The sequence below is a fragment of the Amyelois transitella genome, chromosome 2 (genome assembly GCF_032362555.1).
Source record: "Amyelois transitella isolate CPQ chromosome 2, ilAmyTran1.1, whole genome shotgun sequence".
Classification (NCBI taxonomy): Eukaryota; Metazoa; Arthropoda; class Insecta; order Lepidoptera; family Pyralidae; genus Amyelois; species Amyelois transitella.
The window spans coordinates 6,384,018-6,409,683 of NC_083505.1; the positions used below are offsets into that span (position 1 = coordinate 6,384,018).

The 25,666-nt window shown below is 36.1% G+C and overlaps 1 protein-coding gene, 1 long non-coding RNA gene and 1 other non-coding gene across 6 annotated transcripts in view; all 3 read left to right on the forward strand.

Moving 5' to 3' along the window:
- The window catches only part of LOC106143076 (chromodomain-helicase-DNA-binding protein 7), a 46,803-nt gene extending 26,392 nt beyond the window's left edge, over positions 1 to 20,411 (forward strand). Inside the window, exons 8-20 of one of the 4 annotated variants that reach the window (XM_060946511.1) lie at positions 2,517 to 2,604; positions 2,982 to 3,277; positions 3,514 to 3,603; positions 3,724 to 3,921; positions 5,427 to 5,574; positions 5,865 to 5,951; positions 6,647 to 6,981; positions 7,152 to 7,298; positions 7,647 to 7,921; positions 8,819 to 8,940; positions 10,045 to 10,365; positions 14,765 to 20,106; positions 20,187 to 20,411. In XM_060946511.1, the coding sequence (XP_060802494.1) occupies positions 2,517 to 2,604; positions 2,982 to 3,277; positions 3,514 to 3,603; positions 3,724 to 3,921; positions 5,427 to 5,574; positions 5,865 to 5,951; positions 6,647 to 6,981; positions 7,152 to 7,298; positions 7,647 to 7,921; positions 8,819 to 8,940; positions 10,045 to 10,365; positions 14,765 to 17,161 (4,504 nt within the window). In that variant the 3' untranslated portion in view covers positions 17,162 to 20,106; positions 20,187 to 20,411. The remainder of the gene's footprint in view (positions 1 to 2,516; positions 2,605 to 2,981; positions 3,278 to 3,513; positions 3,604 to 3,723; positions 3,922 to 5,426; positions 5,575 to 5,864; positions 5,952 to 6,646; positions 6,982 to 7,151; positions 7,299 to 7,646; positions 7,922 to 8,818; positions 8,941 to 10,044; positions 10,366 to 14,764; positions 20,107 to 20,186) is intronic. The other 3 variants (XM_013345046.2, XM_013345047.2, XM_060946515.1) reach the window with 3 other exon arrangements.
- Positions 2,835 to 2,923, forward strand: LOC132902413 (small nucleolar RNA U6-53/MBII-28). The gene has a single exon (XR_009657123.1). It is a non-coding gene; the product is annotated as a small nucleolar RNA U6-53/MBII-28 (small nucleolar RNA).
- Positions 20,412 to 22,110: 1,699 nt separating the features above from the next.
- On the forward strand, positions 22,111 to 25,231 carry LOC106143058 (uncharacterized). Its single transcript, XR_001228878.2, has 3 exons — positions 22,111 to 22,277; positions 22,378 to 23,330; positions 24,085 to 25,231. It is a non-coding gene; the product is annotated as an uncharacterized LOC106143058 (long non-coding RNA).
- The last annotated feature ends 435 nt before the right edge of the window (positions 25,232 to 25,666 follow it).

A 25,666-nucleotide genomic window follows, 5' to 3' on the forward strand; every position in this document is an offset into this window, starting at 1 on the left:
TGGCGATAAAATTAAACGAAGTAAAAGTTTACTAATCACAAACGTAAATAATCAGGTGGGATCATCATTTTACCCTCACTTACCCTAAAGCGGAAGAAAGGATACGTGTACATCACCTGTCTCGCGGCGTAGCGCCATTGGTCGGCGCTTAGTGTACTAGACAGTGAACCCATTGACTGCGCACACACACACTCTCAAATTTGAATATTGACCTTGAATTAGTCGAATTTAAGAACGAGAGACAAGTACTCTATCTAGTCTTGCCTTCTCGTTTTGGTAAATTAGGGGCCCGTTTTCATTTATTTTTAAGTAGATAAATTAAACCTCTTGCGTATCCATGAAATCCTGGTAGCTAAATGATTAATTCCTTTATTTTATTCGGAGATGTTTTTACCCATGATGCAAAAAAGAGCAGTGTTGTTGATGCAGATGACGCAGAGAGACTGCCGTCTGACGTCCGCAAGGATCAGAGACTTAAAAGAAAACATGTTTCCCTTCACGAACATTTCTTTCTTCCCGGACTTTTAACAACCTATGTAAACGTCATTTAAGTACTAGATCATTAGTAATAGTTTTATTAATTTATGACGATATTCGTTAATCGGCTTCTTAAAATATGAAAAAGAATTTCGTTCGTAATAGAAAATTTCTTAAAATATCCGGAACCATTTTAATACATTATTAATCGACCTTGCTCTTTGCTCCTTGCAAAGAAAAGTCACGCCTATTTCAGGGTTCATTTGGAAAATTTTAGTTAAAACCAACAACAATAGTTTGCTCGGATTTTGTGATTCAATAATAGTTTGATTATTTCTCTTTTTAATTATTATTTCTTTAAAAAATATTTCTTTCATATTTAAGTTTTTCATAATGTTACAAACACGTTCTCTGGTAACTACTACATTGATATTATTCAGTACGCTTAGTTCGTTGTTTTACTTTTACTTTATTACTGTAAAAACGCCAGTCCGGTATTTTAGTTGCTACAATTAATCTGCTAAAATAATTGATGAGAAACTGTTAGTCAGTTTTATTTTTTGCCATGAGATTGAAGAGTCATATGAAACACTGATATTCAAACAGCCTTCAGTGTAAAGTTGTAATTTTAATGAGATAAAGTAAAAAATCAAGTTTCGCAGGTGGGACTCGTCAGCTAAATAGTAAAAAGTAAAGAAAAAAGCAGGAACGCTTAGTTAAGAAAAACAAAAAAAAAAGATATCCGGAACCCTGGCTCTAAAATACTATTTTAAAGTACCAGGAGTACAGACGGGTGGCGTCGACATTAGGCCAGTGGGCCAATGGGTGTGATCGTTAAGATGCTATTGACCTCACAGCTGTTTACTGCTGTAGTGTTGTGCAAGTTTTAATAAAATAACATAAAATAAAATAAAATCGGCTGTAAAAAATAAAAATTTCAAAATAAAAAATTTACTTTTAGGGTTTTGCGTGGCACCAGGCTGTTTGTTACCGGTAACTCGTTTGGTGTACTCAATATGATAACCCCCTTTCCGTTACACATTGTATAATATAATATCAACTATAAGGAGCAATAGAATAATGGAAAATGTAAAAAAAAAAACTGGAAAATTATTCATCCTTGAGGGCTTCAATGATACCCAAAATAACTATTCCACTACTAAAAAATTTGTAATCGCGTTTGAAATAATTGTATACGGGGGTAAAAAATCAATCTAGCTGGGCCTAACTTCTAACCTGGCTTAAGTCCCAGTTCCATACTTACCACTCTGGAGAGGAGCCTGGGGTATGCCTTTGACCATGGATCCTTTTACACGGAGTGACTCCCTATCTGACCTCCGCAACTTTTGCAGAACCTAACCCGTATTGGATTGATCATGGTTACATCCAGTTGCCTAAATGTGCAGGTTTCGTGTACGGTTGTACGATTTTCCCTCATCCTAAGAGCATCGGTTACTATTCAAACTAATGTACGTGACTTCGAAAATAATCATTGGTACATGATGACCGAGGTGGGATTTGAATCTGTGCCCTTCTACGCATCACGCATTTTAACCGGGCACCATAGATATGAAGATAGACGCTAGAGATAGATTTTGACACTAAAATCGTATGACGCGATGGCTCAGTTAGCGATCGGTTATCAAGTGAAGTGCCTGGGTTTGATCCTTGGCAAAGGGTTTTTTTTATGCTTTTCGTGACGCACACCTGTTTTGTTTTTACTAAAAATAGAATTCCCACTTTATCAGCCAATCCCTTAGTCGCAATTTATGACATCTATGGGAAAGAGGAGTGGTATTATTTTTTTTTATTTAACTACTTTATATGGTTTTTCTGACGTCCACCGAGCACAGCCTGGTCACCCAGGTACTATATACATACTCATTTAAAATTGAAAATAAAGCTATTTTAAAGACTTATAATAAACACAATCATGTAAAACAGTATCTGGGGATTAAACTTAAATCACACATTATCACTTAAATTGTACAAACCTTTTTATTTCAAGAAGAGATAATGATGTTCTTATTATATAACAGATGGGCTCGCTGGGAGGAAATAGTTGATAAGAATCAATTTAGAAAAGGATGGACTATACCAGTCATAGAAGATTGTGCCCGCATAATTGTGAGTATTTTGCCCTACTTTTAGTTATTATATATGTTTTTAATAAAACAGCCTACATAAAAACTAAGCTCTTTTGTCTTCTTGTACTGGAATTTTTAAATGAGAATAAGTTACATAATAATCAACGAGGAATGAAATTATTGCAGATCATTGCAGGTTCAACAAAAAAGGTCACAATTCTTAAAAAAATGATACCTTCATTTCAGTTCTTATCTTTCTCTTTCGTATGCTTAATGTGATGACTAGCCATGCTAATACCGAGAAAGTTTTAGACTTTCACTGAGTTTAACATAGCCTAACTGACTATTGTCTTTTTAAAGTTGCTTATTTATACTACAAAGAATTATTATTCTAAAGGTTGCTCTTTTTGTCTTCAGGTGCTGTACTGTTTGCGTCACTATAAAGGTGACGAAAAAATAAGAAACTTCATATGGGACCTTATTGAACCATGCGAAAATGGGGAAGTAACCATTTCCAGGAATCATAGTGGCTTACATAATCCTGTGCCTCGTGGAAGAAATGCAAAGAAAAAAAATAAGCCTAAAGATGTGCCAAAACTAAGTGATATTCAAAAATGGGAAGATCCAAATCATTGGAGCTCTATAGAAAAGTATGATTGTGAGGCGTATCTAGAAAGCAGTTACAAGAAACATTTATTTAGGCATGCTAATAAGTAAGTACTTATTGATATTGAATTCATACATACTGGCATTATCAATTTGAAAAGTAGGTACATACATACATATCATAATGATAGAATTGAAAAGTAGGTACTCTGGTTGTATTAATACTTAAATATAATATATTTCGATTGTGGCTTTATACATATTATAAATCGAATCGAAATTGATTTGTATACGTCTCGAATGTTTTAATCAGGTAATCATGAAAATGTTAATGATTTTTCAGAGTTTTGCTGCGAGTACGTATGATGTATTATATCAAGCATGAAGTAATAGGGGACTACGCTACTCAAATTGAAAATGGGGTTCATGCAAGGTACTATTTATTAAACATGAATTTATTAACATGAACTGCTTTAAAAAATATTTTAATTGTAAAAATGTAATATTTAATTTAAAAGTATGTTTGTTGTACCTAAGTTTTTTATTTTCACAGTACTTTAGGCATGCGAGTGCCGCGTGGTGTAGACAGCACACCACCTAGACTATGGTGGGACACAGAATGTGATGTGTCTCTTTTAGTTGGTACCTACATACATGGCTATGAGAACTACTTGGCAATGCGATCAGATCCCCAATTGTGTTTTGTGGACAAGTTGGGCCCACCTGATGATGCGGAGTGTACTGACATCAAGTGAGTTCATAATGTAATACTTAAGAAGACTTAGCTTAACACAGTATAAGTACCAACACTCTCGATCTTATCTTTCTACCCTCTATCAGTTACACGTAGTTATGACCCACTAGTAAAGGAGGCCTCAAATCCACGTCCTAATTTTAATAAAGCGGACTACGAAGCTATTAATAATTATTTGCTAGACAGATTGCGGTACTGTTTTATATAATGTGACGGCCTGTGTGGCGCAGCGGTAGTACGCTTGTCTGTGTTCGAATCCCGGCCAGGGCATCATGAGAAAACAACTTTGGCCTGGGTCTTGGATGTTTATCTATATAAGTATTTATTATAAAATAAAGTATCGTTGAGTTAGTATCTCGTAACACAACTCTCGAACTTACTTCGAGGCTAACTCAATTTGTGTAATTTGTCCCGTATATATTTATTTATTTATTCTCTTGGTGAGGTCTGGAAGATAATATTTTGAATTTCTGCATTGCAAATCTATGGGGTATTATCCAAAGTAATGTGAATGAAGTGAGTGAACGTCTGAAATCGTAAGGGAACTTTTGCAACAGAAGGACATTAATAAAATGTCTGGAAGCAACGGTATATCTCCTTTATTCTGGCACCACTGCGCCAAATCACTTGCTTCACCAGTCGCAATAATTTTTAATCGTTCGATTTTTCTTCTTCATGGAAATTGGCACATATTGTGCCTGTTCACAAGAAAGGTTGTAGAGCAAAAATTGAAAACTGTTGTAATTATGCACAAGTAATGAGAATACAAGTGTTTTATTCGATTAAAATTAAAATCAAAATGTTTATTTAGAATGGTATCAATCAATCTCTTTCAGTACAATTTTGTAGAAATTACATTTTTATGCATAATGAATACTAATAACTATAAGTATGTCGTTTAGTATGTTATACTTACTATTGTTATAGAATGGGAAACCTATGATTGAATTTAAGATACAACTAAGATCATTGTAAAAAATACTATAACGCTGTTGTTTTTTTTAATAAAATAAATAAATAAAGATACTTAAAGTAAAATAAATAAATATTGTGACATGTTTTATATCAAAGTACATGGGGCACATTAACGCAATTGATAGCAATAGGGATGATGACCAGCACCTGAAATATTATAAATTAATTAATAACTCTTACGCCTCATCTAGCTTACCAACAGACAGATTGAGGTCAAACACACTCAAATTATTAATATATAAAGAAAACATATTATTTATGGTACAGTTGTCAACCAACCTACCCAAATTCACTGCAAATTCACCTCTATTTCTGGGTTATAGAATTCCATACAGGGCAACTTGATTTGCGGTTGTCTATACCAGAGATCCCATACGCGAAAAAAGTGAAAGAGTTCAGTTTGATATTATGCCATAGGCCCCTGTTATGCCATTAACATTATGAAACTCAATGAGGATACGGATCCACTGTGTGTTCAGAACGTTAATGAAAACACCCTGCACGTGATTAAAGTTAAATGTTTTCAGGAGCGAGGAAAGAAAAGTGCGCGGCAGCGTGGTGGGGGACGAGGACTGCACGGACGACGTGTCGAGCGGCGCGGGCGCCACCTCGCCCGCCGCCTCGCCGCGCGCCGACGACGAGCCCGGCGGCGGCGGGCCCTGGCCCTCCATGCAGGTACGCCTTACAATCTCGCCCATAATAGGCATCATTTATCATTTTTAACAGACTACAAAAAGGAGGAGGCTCTTATTCGGGCAGTATTTTTTTATGATATCCCTTTGTACGCTCCCACAGAATGTAGAAAATAACACCATCCTATATTTCTCCCAACAATAAAGTATCGCCAATCACCACATCGCTTTGATAGATATCCTGTACATACTCGTGTATGTATTCGTTGTAGTTTTTTTACAAGGTTCCTATACTATGACTATTTTTAATTAAAACATTGTCTTACTTTCCAGGACCTAAATACGCGGCTGCGGCGGCTCATCACAGCTTACCAGCGCAACTACAAGCGCGAGGAACTCAAGATGCAACAAAGAGCTAAGGTGCGGCTGTCTCAAATATTTTTTTAAGGAAATTTCTAGTTGATAACTTACAGATTGGTTATGTATAATAATAAACAAGGCTCTTCTCAGATTATCATTACAATTCTTAAAACTTCATTCTATAATTTGTGATTTGCATGTATTCTTCTGATAATCTGTTTGCCAGTCGGCAAAGGCCTTCCATTGCTGTCTTTCACCTGCTACTCTACATAATGTTCTACCAGCAACCCTTCGTACTCGACCCATCGCTCTAGTGGCCTCCTCTCCGCCTTTTGCGTTCTCTAGGATACCACTGAGTGATTGTCTTACTCAATTTTTTCCTTTCCCATTGATGTAAGTCCTTTGATCTAACTTTTGTTTCTTATAGTATGGCATCTCAACTTATCCCGCTACCACATTCCCAATACCTACTCCTTTCCACTGCTTTTTGGCAAGTTAGCAGTTTGTCCGAACAATCCAATCTTTTGTGGTAAGAAATTTCTTGTAGGCCTTTTTAATACACCAAAGACAACTGTATGTTAGTGTGAATTCCCATTTGCATTTGCATCATACAACGCGAAACTTAAGTTTGTGGTTTTAAGATATTTATATTGTTATAAACATATCTATTTATTGTTATGTATATATCTATCTATTTATATAGCATTATAATTATGCTAGTATTTAAGGAATTATTAAGTTTGAATTTCACTCAGAAGATGGAGCGACGAGAGCGCATGGACCAACTAGCTCGTGATGAAATTGCTCAATGGCGCTGGTCGCGTGCTGACGAAGAAGCGTTTCGACGTACAGTTGCATCTTATGGTGTGGAGTTCGACCCGGCTACCAAGAGCCTGCGTTGGAGTCGATTCAGGACGCTGGCGAGATTAGATTCCAAGAGTGACGATGCACTGACTGATTATCTAAAAGCATTTATGGCGATGTGTAAACGCCAATGTGGACTATCTGTAGGCGAGGCCGAGTTACCTACAAGGGCAGACTTAAAGGCAGAGCCGATAGGTGAAGAAAGAGCTATAGCTACTTTAGAAAGGTTAGTCTTGATTCAAATTTCAAATACCTTCCTGAAAGGAGTCGAAAGAAATATTTAAAGAAATCATACATTTGTGATTTGTAACTAAATCCGGGGGTCTCGCCCCTGGCTTTTCACAGAGACTACATCTTTCCACTTGCCACGATTAACGGTAATTGTTTATTTACTAGAATCGATCTTCTACGAGTATTACGTGAAGAAGTGGCGCCACATCCAGCATTAGATGCACGTTTGGCCTTATGCGAGAGATCACCCGATACGCCGCCTTGGTGGCAATCTGCGCGACATGATAAGCTCTTAGTTTTGGGAGTATGCAAGTAAGTTACCATGTCATCTATAATACAATTTAAATTGAGGGAGAGTATAAGTTCAAGATAATTTTTGTTTTTCAAATTACGCGGCACAGTTTTATAGAATAGCACAAAGGCTTTTATAGTTCAAATAGTTGAAGGTTTAATTGAAAAACTTATGTATCAAATACGAGATCTGATCGAAAGATCAGATCTGAAAGATCTGCATTTTGAAGTGAAACAATGTAGATTAACCGAATATTTAATTTTATGTAGTCTGGCAGGCCCTGATACTTTCGTGCGTTCTATTACAAAATTAATTATTAATTATAATGAATAAAGCTCACAATAATAAATATTTTTACTCGTTTACAGACATGGACTTGGGGATACCTATAATAAACTATTTTGTGACCCTAAATTGCCATTCGCCGATTGTGCTAATAAATGGTATAGCACTCACAAAGGGAAGAGTGAAGCACAAAAGGCTACTTCAGACGACGACGATAATACAGAAGAGAATATGAGCGACACAAGAATGTCGCTCAGACGCAGCAAGCGCACGTCCAACGCTTGCGATAGACAAAACGACGACGACACTGACGCACTTTCAGAATTGGAGAATCTCGCTAAGCTCGGTAGGATCGAAGGTACCTAAATATTAAATTAAGTGTTAACTGATCTCAATAAAATGGATGAGTGACCTACGTCAGTTCAATTGCTAACCGATGCTAACCGGAAGGAAAACATGCGAGGAAACCTGCATATTTAAATACCTGTATCTTACAGGCACAATGTTCCAAGTAAAGCTAGGTTCCTCCTGTAATGTTTTTGAGGTCAGATGGTTTGAGTAAAAACCCGAGCAAACAACATGAGAATCGTTAATCCTATTATTATTGTCGAATTCGTATTTTATTACTCAAGTCTAGTTTCTCCATGGACATAGAACACGTCTCTGTTTATTAGGGGGTATATAGAACTAATAGGGACATGACTTTAACGCCTCATTTAGCTGCATGGCTAATGGAAGTATTACATACATACATAAAATATTAGCTGTCCCTGCAAACGTTGTTTTGTAATATATTTTTTAAGTAATTTCTAGTTAAAAAAAATGTTAAAACAACCCTTATTGGCCGATTCTCAGACAAACTCAATATGCTCACAAAATTTCATGAGAATCGGTTAAGCCTTTCTGGAGGAGTACGAGAACGAACATTGTGACACGAGAATTTTATATATATCAATCACGCCCATATCCCTTCAGAAACTGGCACGCATTCAGGATGTGTCCATACTTATAAATTCGAAAACCGACCTATCAAGCTTTGACGGCTGAAGTTCAATTAAGTTATAGTAAATAATAAGACATCAGCTCAAGCATAGGATACTTTTTCTGGAAATGTAGAAGAAGGGAATTTAAATTTAACAGGGGCGGAACTGCGAGCCGAATCTGCGTTTCGTGTGGTCGTGCAACCACAAGTAAATATACTAGCCATACTTACTGTCAGTAGCACTATACCTATGTGTAACTTATCGCCGTGTAGCATCGCTGTCCCCCGAGCAGTGGTTCTCGGAGCGCGCGCTGGAGACGCGGCTGCACCACATCGCGCACGCCGTGCAGAACAGGGAGTGGCCGGCCGCCGCGCCGCACCCTCCGCCGCCAGAGGTGAGCCTATTCTTGTTGTTGTTGTAAATGGTCAATTAAACCAATTGCATTCAAAATGTAGTGACAACGATTAAAACAATATACATTACTTAATAACGTAATATAATACATATAATTAAATATATTAATTTTAGTATTAATTTTAACACCAAATATGTATATTCATTAAACAGCTGTGACTTGTTATTCCCTCCCCGCATCTCTCCCTCGATACATACAACTGGGGGATTTTCAAGGCAAGAATGAATAAGCATTATTTGAGCCAGCACCTCCTTAGGCCTCATCTTGCTTACTATCAGGCATATCGAAGTCAAACGTACTTTAATTATTTTAAACAAACCACAAGGGGAAACTCCATTTAAAAATAAAAATAAATATTTAAAGATAAGTATGGCATCAGGAAATAAAGAAAAATATTGCACAACTTTAATTCATTAAACAGCTGTGACTTCTAATTCCCTCCCCGCATCTCTCTTCCTTGATACATACAACTGGGGGATTTTCAAGGCAAGAATGAATAAGCATTATTTGAGCCAGCACCTCCTTAGGCCTCATCTTGCTTACTATCAGGCATATCGAAGTCAAACGCACTTTAATTATTTTAAAAACAAACCACAAGGGGAAACTCCATTTAAAAATAAATATTTAAAAATAAGTATGTCATCAGGAAATAAAGAAAAATATTACACAACTTTAACTAAGACTATACTCATGAATGTAATAATTAAGGTAGATTCAGTCTTGACGATATGAACAAAAAATTCAGGTGTACCGTTTACTTAAGTAGCGTTTTGTTCTCGTCCAAATAATGTCTTTTGTACTTTGTTAAACCTCAGGCAGTTTGTTTGTTTATTGATGCGATCATTTCACCAATGTTTTAGTTGTTGTGAAACTAAGTTAATAAACATCGAAACAAACATTAGCCCACATGTCTTTTTTGTGGGAGCAACTCATATATATGGATATTAACGTATATACGTAGCGCAGTTGTCGAATTTTCGCCTCTGAACCAAAAAGTCCCGGGTTCGAACCTCGATTCATCCACACATAAATTGTTCCGTATATATTTATATTTTATTAATTTAATAATATATCGTCATTTAGACGTCAAGCGAGCGCGCGGAAGTCGAGGAGCGTCGGCATAAGCGTCACATCGCAATAGACGTCGAAACGGAGCGGGCGAAACTGCACGCTTTACTGTCGTCGCCGGGCGACGCCCCCAGCGGCGCGCCGCCGCCCGCGCACCAGCGGCCCGCGCCCGCCGCCGAGCCCGCGCCCGCGCCCGTGGACCTGTCGGCGCCGCGCGACGAGGCGCAGGACTTCTCTCTGGCGCGCCGCTCGCCGCCCGCGCCGCCCGCGCCGCCCGCGCCGCCGCGCAGCCGCCTCGACGACACGCTCTCCAGGCTCATGAAGAGGAAGAATGTCGTGAGTTACCTATTCATGCTCGTGTTATAAACCTTCCACTTGAATCCAACCTATTCAAAGAACCCGCAACAAAATACGTTGGGTACATAACATACATGTAACCACGTCTTTATTCCTTACTGGGTAGACAGAGCCGAGTCTTGAAGAGACTTAGTAGTAAGGCCATGATCAGCTGTATGGTTTACTAGTGGAATTGACAGATCGCTTTTTACGACATCCGTGGGAAAGAATGGAGTGGTCCTATTCTTTTTTATTGGTGCCGGTTACCACACGGCATAGGTACTGTATACGTAAAATCACGTCTCAATCATCAAAATCAAGCATCTTTCCCGGGTGGATAGGCAGTGGCTGGATCTTTCCATTTACCACCATAACCAGGCATACTCTTTATTTATTTATTTACTTATATTTACTTATTTATGTACACAGAAAACATCGAGACTGATAAACACAAGAAACAAAATTACAAAGGTTCTTTCTTTCGCATCGCAATAACACAGATTGTAAAAGTCACTCAAACAAAAAGCTAATAAACTTGATGCTTCTTTTTAGGCGATGGGCTAGAATTTAAGTCATTTGTTCTGTGTTGGCTTTTGGCTCTGTCTATCATGCAAAGGTATATAGCCGCATAGACCTGATTATATAGTACCTGGGTGACTGAACGGTGTTCGGTAGACATTAGAGAAACCATATAATATGTATATTTTGTAAAAAGTCAACCGCCCCCTATCGATATCCTACTTTTTTAAAGTCGGTAAAATTTCGAAGTGTAACAACACTTCTGAAAACAGTACAAACTCGGTTCAGCTAAACGCAAGATAATCGTGGACAAACATCATACATACAGGTCAAATTGAGAATCACCTTCTTTTTGAAGGCGGTTAAAAAAGTAAAAAAATCAAAAAAACCATCACCAAAACCACCAAAAAAAAATTTGTTCAATCAATAAAATCGGTGGACGTCACAAAAACCATATACTGGTTGTAACGGAAAGGCGGTTATCATATGAAGTGGGTGGATACTATACCTTTAATAGATTTTCCTACTACTACTGGTCCTTTTTACAATTTTCATAAACGCATGTCAATAAAATTAAAATTTAATTAATTGCATATAAACAAATGTTACAAATCATTATGTAGGTCAACATCTCCAATTGAAAACATCACACACACTATGTCACTATCGGTGTACACCAAAACACTTGACTCCTCACTCGTCATTTTCTCTTGGTCGGTGACCAACGTCGTAGGTAGCCGCTTCGTTGCGCACCTTATATAACTCGTTAGTTTAACAAATAAGAATCATTTTGCTTTGATAGAGGTATGTCGCTTAAGGCATGAAATCGATTTAAAAAATTTCGCATGTAATACAAAACAAACAATAATTCCCTACAAAATTAAAAAAAAATAAATCAAAATTTTTATTCATTATTATAGGATACTATCATATCGCTTAATAATTGTCAAATCTTTTGGTTTCACAACATTGGTCGACGTCAAATAAATTACTTAAAACTAAGTTTACTGCCGCTTCCAAGGCGTCAGTGCAGAAGAAGCGGTAACAAACTGCACTGCAGCATTTTCTTCAACAACGTCAACTTCACAAATATCCAATCTAAGAATAGAAAGTGGACGGGAGAATACATTGTTTAGATTATCCCAGCGCATCGGCTGGCTAAGGTAGGGAAATCGTTTAAGATTAATTGTATAAGATTTTATAATAAATTACCAAAAAGTGTTCTTGAAATGAATGATAGAAAATTCAAAAATACATTAAAGGTGAGCTTTGTAGGAAAGCCTATTACAGCACGGAGGATTATATTAGTGATAATCATGTGTGACCCAAGCTTGACATAATGGCCTCTTAAATGCTTGTGCATTTTTGACATGGTGTTGACATAATTTGTACAGTGTGTACATATTTTATTTTATCTTTATTTATTTGACGAAATATTCGTATTGAAATAACTAGTTCTACATTCATTCATGTTTTTTAATGTAGACAATGTGCATTCGTCCATGATTTAGATTTAAGAGATCTATATTTGTATATTGACGTCCGATGAAAATGCTGCAGTGTAGTTTGTTCCGCCGCTTCTTCTACACATGCGCTTTGGAAGCGGTAGTAGTTATAATTAGATTTAAGTGATGTGACGTCAATAAGTGATACCTTGTATCCAATTTTGAAAATAAATCTATTCTATTCTATTAATTTTTATATATGAGATTTTAATAATAAATAAATTTTTTTATGGATTGCCTATTTTAAATATATTTATGTACAGAGTGTACTTAATTTGATTTAAGTTAAAATCAAACTACAATCCATTACGAGGTTCCTGTGCCAAGCTCAAGTCATCTCTACATTATGATATGAAATTACCAGTTGAGTGCAGTTGGTTAACCAAAGGGGCAAAGCAACGTTCTGAAAGCAGACGCCTTGCATCAGCAGCTGGTTGACCATCGACAAATTGCTGACGGTATGATTCTCGGGCGGCCCTCAGACTGCTATCTGCCGCACTGACACAGAGTAATATTCTAAATTACTGAAGGCCATCACGAGAACACGGATACAAAAAGTAGAAACACAAGCACACAAAATATTATTGGCAAATGTCACGAAAATTGATAGCAAACGACTGATACAATAATAGTTTATTTCTCTTTAAATATTTTTATGATATTTAAAGTTTTTCAAAATGTTACGAACTATGGAGATTCTCTAGTAACTACTTCATTTTTGTGGACTTACGTCTTTACATTTAAATTATTCAATATGGTTATTTGGCTTACTTCTACTACATTAGTGTAAACAAAGCCTGGTCGGCATACACCCTCTAACTCTCTCAGCTAAGATAAATGACAAGGAACTATGGTCAGTTTTCAAAACTGACCAAAGAGACACTTGAAACATGACGTTTATTTATTTATTGAATTGGTACACCAACAGTGTTTACATACTACATTCAATGACAGGGACATTACATATTGTTCTTATGAAAACCCCAATTACAAGTATACACATCGTTCACCATAGATTCAGTAACATATTTAGGTATTAAATATAAAATTTTGCAGTTATAATCCTAAAACATTTACAATAGATTCAGCATCTTATGTTTAAAGACATTCAAACTATCGTCAAATATGTCCAAATTCTCAGAATTGCGAACCAAGAAATATATGAATCGCACATACGCCTTACCGGCGCATGGCCGCCCAGATTTGTTCTCGATGGCGGACCAGATAGCAGTTTAGTAATAGGATAACGTTGCAGTCTACTCGGAACTTTTATATCTATTAATAACGCTAAGTCCACGGAATCCAATAAGTTATTTTGAAGTTTATAAAGAAACATCACATCGTTTATTTTTCTTATATCACAAAGCGAGACCATATTAAAATGTTTCATCCGCTCGTCGTACGGAACACGATGAGAAATATTGGGCTCCGCGAATGCAAAGCAAAGTGCCTGGTGATTGTACAGAATATGTTGGGTTCCAAACTGAACTACAGTATTCCAAATTGCTTCTGACCGAAGTGTTGAAAAGGAGAATTTTCGTTTTAGCCAAACGAAACTCCCTCGAGTTTCTTTTCAAGAAGCCTAACTGGGCTATGGCCTATTCGGGCTGATTTTTTTATAATGTTGTCAATGTGCTCAACAAACTTGAGTTCGGAATCCAGCCAAACACCAAGGTCCCTGATCAATTTCACTTTTTGCACTTCCTCAGATCCTATTTTATACGCTGTGTCAATAGGTTTCCTTTTACTTGTAAATGTAATATGATGACATTTATTTGTATTTATTGACATGTCATTCACACGACACCTTGCTGTTAACTTATCAATATCTTTTTGTAAAAGATCTGCGTCAGTGGATTTTTTATTACTATAGTATAAATTTTTGCATCATCGGCGAACATTGAACACTCCGAGCTCAAAATGACTTCCGGTAAGTCGTTTATGAATAAAGAGAATAATATAGGCCCAAGATGTGAACACCGAGAAACACCGGAGTCAGCGTAATAGATCTTAGATTCATAACCAAGCACCGCAACAACTTGTGATCTTCTTTCTAGGTATAATCGGATCCAATTCAGCAGCGAACAGTACTCTATATGATGACCCCTTTTCCGTTACACCCCATATATACATATCATCACCGCATTGGATTTCCACTTGCTACGATCCTATCAAAACTCTCCCGCTTCCTCCACATTCATTACTATTTTCATGCATATTTGACTTGTACTTCTTATATTTTCAGGCCGTCAGACCAACAAGGAAGCTCGCATTTTCATTCCATTATACAAAGCAAAGTTTACATATCTATCAACACACAACTAAAGTAGAATCCCTTCATTAGGTTGTTATTAACAATTTTTCTTTATTTTCAGCCTGCTCCAGAACAAATAGTTGGAAAGGAGAAAAAACGAAAGAAACTCGATGAAATTGTTCTCGGATTATCGGCTGCGAAAGGTCAAACTTCATCTAGTACGCTTACATCAGAGTCACGCAATAGAGGTACACCTATTTTGCCTGATGTTACAGTCACACCCGCTGCTCCACCGACATCGACATCGGTCTCCTCCTCCCAAAAACCATTTTCTGTAACAGTTACTAATGTTCCTAGCTCACAATCGTCTACTAAAGAATTATCTTCATTTTTACAACAATCATTGGAGCAAAGTAGCAAAGGCCAGAAACCATCTCCTTCTGTAACAATGAAATCTTACTCACACGAAGTAAAAGTAAATAAATGGTTAGCAGAACAAGCAAACCTAGAAAGTCGTCGTCGGGGATTAACTCCTCGTCTGGCACCTGACGAACACGTGCCTGTAGTGCATAGAGTGACTGGGAAACGGATTGTAGGGCATAAGGCGCCTCAATTGAAACAATTGGCGCAGTGGATAGCTGATAATCCAATGTACGACATCGATTCTAAATGGACAGAAGGCATTAAAGAACATGTAAAATTACCACAAGATGTACGTGGTCAGCGACATTCTCCGATGCCATCCACTAGTGCTTTACCGGAGCGGAAAAAAGGACGTCCGCCAACACTTGACAGTGCATCAGCCAATGTTTTGTCTTCGAGTTCGCATCTTAACCAAAATTTAGCTGGATTAAATCCTGCTTTACTAGCTAGTCTTTCTAGTTTGAGTGCATTTGATCCTAAAACTTTGGCAGCATCACTATCAAATTTAACAGGTTTTGATCCAAAACTCTTGAATACTTTTGATCCGAAACTTTTGTCCAGCTTAGGTAGTTTCGATACTAAAAGCAACCCCCTGTTAAATTCATTCAGTAGTATGCCAAATTTATTGGGTAATATTGCGGGAGGAAATATTTTCGCCAATTTGGCGGGATTAAGTCTTCCAGGTTTTTCTTCATTAGATATGAATGCTTTAAGTGGGGCAAGCAATCCTGGAGATAAAACAAAAGCAAGGAAATCAACCGAAACTGCTAGCTCTTCGAGTTCGAAGTCTCAAAACTCACAATTTCCATTTGTATTCCCTAATCCCAACATGCTTTATCCTCAGTTAGGGTTAGGAGCACTTAATCCGTTTGGCATGCATTCCGGGATGTCATCAGCATATGATGCATTAAGTCTTTTAGGTAATAATTTAGCTGCAAGTTCCAGTTCTGCCACCTTACATAGTTCTAGCCATAGCTCCAATCGAAGTGCTTCAAAAACAACCACACCTAGGTCATCCACTGTTCTTACAAACTCTTCAAGTTCTCGTCAGCAAAAAGTTTCAGACCGACAACAATCAAGTCAATTACCACAAATACTTTTACCACCAGATCCTTATTTATTAGAATCCTTATCGAAACAATCGTTGAATTACGAAGCCATACTAAGAGGGGACAAAAAACCTCGGGATAGTGATAGTCATGAAACAGGAGCAACAGATCTATCAAAAGTTGACAAGAAAAAAATTACATTTGAGTCATTAAGATCACAGGTGCCCCCAGAATTTGCAGCTGTTCAAGAAAAGCTTTTGAAAGGAGATAAAAAGGATATCGATATAAGTAAAATGTTACTAGAACAAATGGCTTCTGGTGCTCTCAGTGCTAGTTTGGTAAGTTCCGCTGAAGCTAAAAAGGCAAAGGACAGTGAGAAAGATGCATATGAAAAGTTAAGTAAAAGTTCTTCAGAATATATCAACAGAACTCTATCATCTGAAGATGCTTCTACTAGTATGTCTCACAAGAGAAGTCACGATGAAATATGTGAACCAGAGAATTTGGCACTACAAACAATTGAATCAAATCCTTCAAAAAAGCTTAAAGAATGTTCTGATAAATCCCCAAAAGTGGATAAGCATCCAGATCCACATGCGCATACAGGAGAAATGGATCTGGAAGACTTAATAGCTCCTTCTACAGTAATTAAAACAGGTATGAAAACTGTTAGTGATTTTGATCCTAATCTCAAAAGTTTTACATCTACTGAGTCTCCTCCGTCGTCTTCCAATACTGATAAGGAAGAAAATTCACAGGCTAAGTTGTCCAATTCATACCAAGATGAACCCGGTGTTCAACCGAGTCAAGACCAAACCCTATTAAGTGATTGCAGTAATAAGCCTGAAAATGAAGGTCAAGATACTAACAGTACCGCCGAAGATGCCAATAATGCCTCAGATATTTCAAGTGGCGATGGAAGCCGTAAAGGGAATAAAAAGAAATATCGGAAATCATCAGATGAGGCTACAATGTCGTGTCCACGTCGCGAACTCAGGTCTAGTGCCGGACGGCAGTCAACTGAGACAATGTCTTCTCACCATTAGATAAGACATACTTCAAAGATTTTGAGAAATATGTTGCGAGGCATAAAACAGATTATTTTTTGTGTTCTGTTGTTGCGTTATTCTCAACAGAATTGAATATCGAAATCCTAGGTGAAAGAATGGTGTACCCAATATTGAAAATACGCTATCATTAAAAGTATCTGTCTATGAACACAAATAAGAGTAACCTTTGTAACCAAAGTGGTAACACTGGTAGAATCAATGTAAGCTTAATATGTTTTGAGTAGATCTTGAAATGAATTTTGAACTGTTAGGAACAATATTTGCGTGGAAATTAATATGAAACCACTAGCTACTATGAAACTATTCCCACGGGAAAACGACAGAAAAAAAACAGGGAATGAAATATTTACAACAACATCAGCGATTGAAATTATAATAGATTAATGTGAATGTAGGTTTGGTATACTTGACAGTCTGGTGGTGGTCAAGAAAACGATTTTTTTAAAGAACCGGTTTTAAATCCCGATATGGCTATGCACCAATGAGTTTTTGAATTAAGTACAGTCACCTGCAAAAATTCAAACTTAGTTGTATAAGCACTAAGTTTCAAACATGTTTATGAAGGTGACTGTACATAAGCTGATGTTTTTATTGCAAGTAGAACATTGTGAGGAAAACTGCACATATTGTCTGTATCAATATCATGATATGCCGTGCCGTGTGGTTCCCGGCAGTTATATAAATAATTATAAAAAACTTTTAAAACAAGCTTTTAAGTGCCCTAAAAAGATCAAAATAAAATTTTAAATCACATTAACCACATTCATTTATGCTTTTACAGAATTGAAATTATAATAAAATCTTGTCGCGATGCCTAGAAGAAATCTCTACATATTCAGTCAGATAAAATTGTTGAGATTAAAAAAGATAAAGATAAAAAAGAGTAGGACCACTAAATCTCTTTCCCATGGATGAGGTAATAGACGGCTAAGGGATAGGCTTATAAAATTGGGATTTTTCTTGTAGGCGATGGTCTAGGAACCTATCACTAATTGAATCTAAATTATATCACTAAGTCTAACACTGAATGTGGCCTGTGTCAGTCTTTCCAGACTGCTGGCTTTACCCTCTACCCCGCAAGGGATATAGATGTGATTTTATGAATGATTGATCCAAATAAGGTAAAGTTCCCCTTGTTGATATGGTCACGGTGGTCAGACAGGATTCGCTCCGTGAAATATCATACACGTGACTTACACACTGGATCGTGGCTTTGGATTGTACTGTTGGATTTTGAACAATTGACTCCTTTGATAAGGCGGTAGTAGGTATATTGAAAAAAGGAAATGCCTAATGTTGCCTAACTCCTATCTCGAGTAAAACAAGAGTTTCTAGATTACATAAAGTTGGTTACTGAAATTATGGGTTAATTCACTTGTGTACCTAGGTAGTATCACTCAGATGATCAAAGTAGAATTTTCGATGTTTTCATTTAACCTTGATATCAATAAATGATATGATAACTCTGTTCATGGAATTATTTCTCCGAGATGAACAAAGGCGACGTTTTTATTTATTTGACTTAATCAAAAAAATATATTTAATTTTAATTGGGGATATGTATCACATGATAAATGAGGTATCGAAACGTCCACTTTGTTCACTTATTTATAGGTGTACATACATACACATTTAAAAAAAAACCAAGAATGTAATAATGCATTTGCAAAAATACTGATAGGTATAAGAGATAAATGTTATAGATCTCTTGCAATGCAATTTTTTTTTGTTTGGATTGCTTTAGTACTCAATATAAATGTTAGCTAAGAATAAGTTTAGTAATCGTGAATTTCAAAATATTTTAAATACTGATTATTATACCTACTAGTTAAGTAATTTTACTTTTTTGAGGATCATGTTAATTATATTTTTGTTAACGCGAGATTTAAGTTCCCTTTTACTAAGTTTAAGCGTTAAGTCAAACACTGAATGTGATAAATTATTTATTACATGTATTCTTATTATTTGCATTGCTCTTTTGATGAATTGTATTATAGATTATTATGTGACAAATCATAAATAAATATTGAACTGATACATGCATATGCTTTTATTTCACAAGAATAGAATAGATTCCTGGATAAAAGATGTAAGGTACTTATGTTCTTCTCAATACTCATGTGTGCGTCTTTGAGATAACTTTTGCCCGCGTACGCACAATGACCCGTTTTAATGCTCCCGTGGCAATTTCGTTAAATTTAAGAAACAAACATTCCAAATTAAGGATATTAAATTAACTAGCATTTCCCGCGGTTTTGCTCGGCACATTGTCGTTCAAAGACAATCCCACTGGAACCATATATTCCTTTTTTTCGGGGTGAAAGATACCCTTCTTTTTCTTCTTCTTCAGTTTCTTAGTTTTATACCCTTTTCATGTTTATCCTATAAACAAACATTGTATTTTTAGTAGTATTTAAGTAAAAAATCTAAACCCATCGCTCTGTCGGGCCATCGTGTATTCATCCCATACAATCAGTTGACAATCGCGCAAAACTCTCGTGATCTTTATCACTGTTTAACTTGCTAAAAATTTCGAAAATCATTTGAAGTAGAGCAAAAAGATCAAAAAGTGGACCCTGGGCTGAAACTGATAGTTCCAGTTAAAGAGAAGTCGCTTTTTGAAGGGGGAGATATTTTTATTTTTGATTTGAAAAAAATATTATTTATAGAACTTAAAATTCCTAGGTATACGTTTTTATGTATAGGCAGTTTCTCAACGTCCCTGGAAATGTATGAATTCTTGAGATGAAATTTCTCCGCGGTTTCTTCGTTATGTGTGGATGTGGATTAATCGTAAATTTAAGCTAGTATTAGTACCCAAACAACAAAAAAATTATAAAACTTGGAACTTTTACCCCCCAACTGTGATGTGATTTTCTATCAAAAACAAGAGTGTTTACGTGAAATATCTGAGTGCATTGGTTAGTATGAGGCGGACATTTTGATACTTTCTTTTGCTCTTATTATGTTTAGCAAATGATAATACGACAATGTGTCTTAGGTATATGTATTCTTTTGCAGGTAACATGGATGATGTCAGGGACGGGAACTCGGATATGTGTGGATGTTGAAGAGACAAACCTCTTTAGAGTTTAAGAGGGTTTTTCTTCTAATTTCATCTTTGATTTGATTCTATTTTTTGATAGATTTTGTTTTAACATTCATGTCATGTCTCTGCCTCTCATCCTATATGTAACTTAAAATAAAATAACTTTTATTTTATTGAGTGCTCCGTTCTTTCAATTAAACCACTACTCTGCTTAATTAGTATATCTTTCCAAACCTAGAGGTATACTAATAGGTTATGGACCGCAAAAACGATGGACGGACACGGAGATCAAGTTCATGGATTATGTTATATTATATGATATTGGGTCACTTATGTACTTTACATTATGTACAGTTTGCACAAGGCCGGATATTAGTTATGCAGTAACTAATCTAAGCCAGTTAAACAGCTGTTACACGGAGTAACATTAGGTAGCTGCTAAAAGAGAGCTGAGGTACTTAAAATGTACAAAGAGCTTTGGTCTTAGATACGAGTCATCTGATACAGCCAAAGTTGTTAGTTATGAAGATGCAAGCCACGGATCTACCTATGAACCATATATTCCTTTTTTCGGGGTGAAAGATACCCTTCTTTTGCTTCTTCTTCAGTTTCTTAGTTTTATACCCTTTTCATGTTTATCCTATAAACAAACATTGTATTTTTAGTAGTATTTAAGTAAAAAATCTAAACCCATCGCTCTGTCGGGCCATCGTGTATTCATCCCATACAATCAGTTGACAATCGCGCAAAACTCTCGTGATCTTTATCACTGTTTAACTTGCTAAAAATTTCGAAAATCATTTGAAGTAGAGCAAAAAGATCAAAAAGTGGACCCTGGGCTGAAACTGATAGTTCCAGTTAAAGAGAAGTCGCTTTTTGAAGGGGGAGATATTTTTATTTTTGATTTGAAAAAAATATTATTTATAGAACTTAAAATTCCTAGGTATACGTTTTTATGTATAGGCAGTTTCTCAACGTCCCTGGAAATGTATGAATTCTTGAGATGAAATTTCTCCGCGGTTTCTTCGTTATGTGTGGATGTGGATTAATCGTAAATTTAAGCTAGTATTAGTACCCAAACAACAAAAAAATTATAAAACTTGGAACTTTTACCCCCCAACCCCTTAAACTAGGGGGTGAAAGTTTGAGACTGCCGCAAGTTTTGGCGCTAGAGGTCTGAATGCGGCCTCGGAGAGGTAAATCTTTTGATAGCGTCGTATAAAAAGTGCTGCAGTGTGTACGAAAAAAATCCGAAAACCCCCCTCCCCTCCCAACTTTCCCTCCCTCACCCCTGTATCTCAGAAATAACAGCACGTTGAAGAATTCTGTTTATTACGGGATCACGTTGAGTTGAGGGGGCTAAAGTAGTACTAAAAGTAGAATCTGAAATAGGGAAACTTAATTTTCTGTTTGAGATCTGAAAATTATACACAAGTACAGAGAACACAGACTTTTCATCAAATGAAAACATTATTCAGTTTTTTTTTAAATATCTCTTATACCCTTGCATTACGGGATAAAAGTGTAAGTATTTGTCGCTCATTTTTTCTTTCTACCATAAGCAACCTACAAAAAGAAATGAAATCCCACAAAAACATTTCATGTTAAAGGTTGCCAATACGAGACCATATAGCTCGCACTGTCAAAAAGTAATATTTGAAATCGCAATACAAACTTGAAAATATCCTAGTGGTCTCACCTGTAAGGTAGGTAAGTTCGCCGAGCAATGAAGATTCGAATAAGAGAAATTGATTTGAATCAGAGAGTTGATTCGGATCAACTTTTTGATTCGAATCAATTGGACAATACGATTCATCAATGAATCGAATCAATATATAATACAATCCGAATGGGTTAATGACTGCGATCATTCGAATTAAACGTGATTCGAGTCCCATCACTATGAAATCATGTCTAAAATAAAACCCTAAAAAGCGACTTGCGAAGAGTTCTCTTTACTATGTAATAAATTTGATAAGAAAAAAAGAGATGTGATTTTCTATCAAAAACAAGAGTGTTTACGTGAAATATCTGAGTGCATTGGTTAGTATGAGGCGGACATTTTGATACTTTCTTTTGCTCTTATTATGTTTAGCAAATGATAATACGACAATGTGTCTTAGGTATATGTATTCTTTTGCAGGTAACATGGATGATGTCAGGGACGGGAACTCGGATATGTGTGGATGTTGAAGAGACAAACCTCTTTAGAGTTTAAGAGGGTTTTTCTTCTAATTTCATCTTTGATTTGATTCTATTTTTTGATAGATTTTGTTTTAACATTCATGTCATGTCTCTGCCTCTCATCCTATATGTAACTTAAAATAAAATAACTTTTATTTTATTGAGTGCTCCGTTCTTTCAATTAAACCACTACTCTGCTTAATTAGTATATCTTTCCAAACCTAGAGGTATACTAATAGGTTATGGACCGCAAAAACGATGGACGGACACGGAGATCAAGTTCATGGATTATGTTATATTATATGATATTGGGTCACTTATGTACTTTACATTATGTACAGTTTGCACAAGGCCGGATATTAGTTATGCAGTAACTAATCTAAGCCAGTTAAACAGCTGTTACACGGAGTAACATTAGGTAGCTGCTAAAAGAGAGCTGAGGTACTTAAAATGTACAAAGAGCTTTGGTCTTAGATACGAGTCATCTGATACAGCCAAAGTTGTTAGTTATGCAGATGCAAGCCACGGATCTACCTATGATCGAAAGTCATTTGGTGGAGTAGTGTTCAAATGGACAGGAGCTGCAATCTCATGGGAATGCAAAAAGCAAAGGACTGTTGCGCTCTCAACTGCGGAAGCTGAGTATGTGGCTCTATCTGAAGCAGCTAGAGAGGCAATATTTCTAAGAAGATTCATAACTCATAGCATCTACTCTGGAACCAATGACAGTCTACAGTGATAGTCAGTCTGCTGTTGCAATTGCACAAAATCCTGTGCATCATCAACATACTAAACATATTGATGTGCGCCACCATTTTATAAAAGAAGCAGTTGAGGATGGTATTATTCAGCTTGAGTATGTAGAGACAGCTTGTATGGCAGCTGATGCGTTGACCAAACCTCTGGCGAATGGTAAGTTTAGATGGTGTGAGGAGAATATGGGTGTAGGTGTATGACAGTGATGAAAGATGACTGAACTGTGAGCGTTGGATGATTAAGGGGAGACTGAGAGATGAAATTAAGGAGGATTGTTGAAGAGACAAACCTCTTTAGAGTTTTAGAGGTCTTTTCTTCTAATTTCATCTTTGATTTGATTCTATCTTTGAGGTCTCTGCCTCTCATCCCATATGTAACTTAAAATATCTTTTATTTTACCGAGTGCTCCGTTCTTTCAATTAAACTACTACTCTGCTTAATTAGTATATCTCTCAAAACCTAGAGGTATACTAATAGTGGATAGCGTTACATAAACGTAAACAAACTTAATAGGTATTATTGTGATAAATAGCAAGTTTTAAGACTATATTTCCGACTACAACACGAGTTGCCATCTGTTGATTTTTTTAATTTGCCGCTTATAATATAAAATCATTAAACTATTTTTATCCACTTGAAGTAAATTGGGAAGATTAAGAAACTTGAAGGGTGGGTATGTACCTCACGAATTGAGTGAAGCAAACCGCCAAACGCGTGTCGACTGCTGCGTTACATTACTTAACAGGTACAAGACAATCATTAAAGGTTTTTAAATTGAATCACTGGCTGGAGCCTAGCCCATTGCGATAAGCCTTTTCAGAGAGTTTTGACTTAGGTTTAGGAATAAATATTTTTAAGAGTTGTAACATTGCGCACTTTCTATAATATAATACAATTTCTTTGCTCGCAGGTCAAGACTATGTCAAATTGTCAAGTCAGTTCAATGTATGCGCATTGCGCTAGTGTCGCACGCTACAAGACAGCGTGAGAGACCTTAGCCCAACTTAACACGCGGGGGCGAGAAGGAGGAAAGAAGCTGTAGTATATACATAAGTTACGTTGACTTTTTAGGGCTTACCTTGCATCCTATTTTGAATATAAATCTATTTCTAAAAAAAGATTTACGGACATAAATAATGCATTTTTGTTTTATTTTCATAACTAGCTATAATACCCGGCTTCGCCCGGGAGTTGATATAAGATTACACGGTAGGTGAAATAAAAAAAAAAACTTTGACGCGATATTAAAAAAAATTATTGAAAACATTCGCTCATTGTTTACACTATTTGCTTATAAACAACATTTTTCATTTTATTGTCTGGAGTATTATATAATATAGATTTTTCGGAATTCCTACCCTTGAGCAAGCTACATATAGCTGACCGTGAGAGAAGCAGGGTTCTTTGAGGTTAATGCCACAATATTTTAAAGTTTGTCTTTGCGCCTTGTTAATTGTAAAACTAAAAGCTAATTTAATTGGAAATTGCAGTCTTTTAAATTGAAATGACAATAGGACAGTAATCGAAAAAAAATCTAAGTTGTGTTTTAAAATAAAGTTTGTTATACAAGAACATCACTAAATAAATATTTTTAAAAAATAACAATGATTTATAATTTTAAATCAATAAATAAAGTTGCATAAATCCAATATTTTTTATCTGTGCAGCGTAAGAACCCAAACACCAATCACAGTGGGTGACGTCATACGTAATGAGTGATAAGTAAACAACACTGCTTTGTATGTTATTTCGAGTTATTCTACGATTTATTTGCATTTTTCAAAAAATATTTAATTGTAATTAGTTACGAATTGAAGGACTTTATTCATAACAGAAGTTGTCGCAAGTGCTTGAAGCCGCCTATTAAGTTTTTATCATGGAACAAGGTTACAAGCCGACAATAGAAATCTCCCATAAGATTGATATTTTCATGGTCGGCAGTTTCTTTGCCACTAATTCCGACTTAGTATTGCTGAATTTAGAAATGTGAAAACATTTATGTAAGTATTTCGACCTCTTTTTGTTTATCTTAACAACAGAAATGATTGAAGAAAAAACAAAAGAAAACATAACCTAAAACTAGTTTCATTGTTTACAAAGTTATTTTCACATATGTTTTTTCTATGATTTTAAAGGTAGATATTTATTGGTTTTGCATGTTTCTAGATCTGCGAGAAAATACTTAAACTATCCAAGCACTGATCACTTGTAATAGGGCTTGTAGTTTGTTTTCCAAACATATGACGTCACGCGATCTGAATTGACGTAAAGTGCTGTTTTCGCGGCAATTTTAAATTAATTACGTTTTTGACAGTTTTAAATACTCCAAAAGATTTATTTATTTACAATATTATTTTTTATGGATATATAAATAAATAAAGATTATTTATAAACACAATCTGAAAAGTTGTCCGGTTCCCTATTCAGAAGAGATCAGTGGTATTCTAGGTATAAATACTGTTTGTCCTTTGTTCTTTCCAGATATAGTTCAG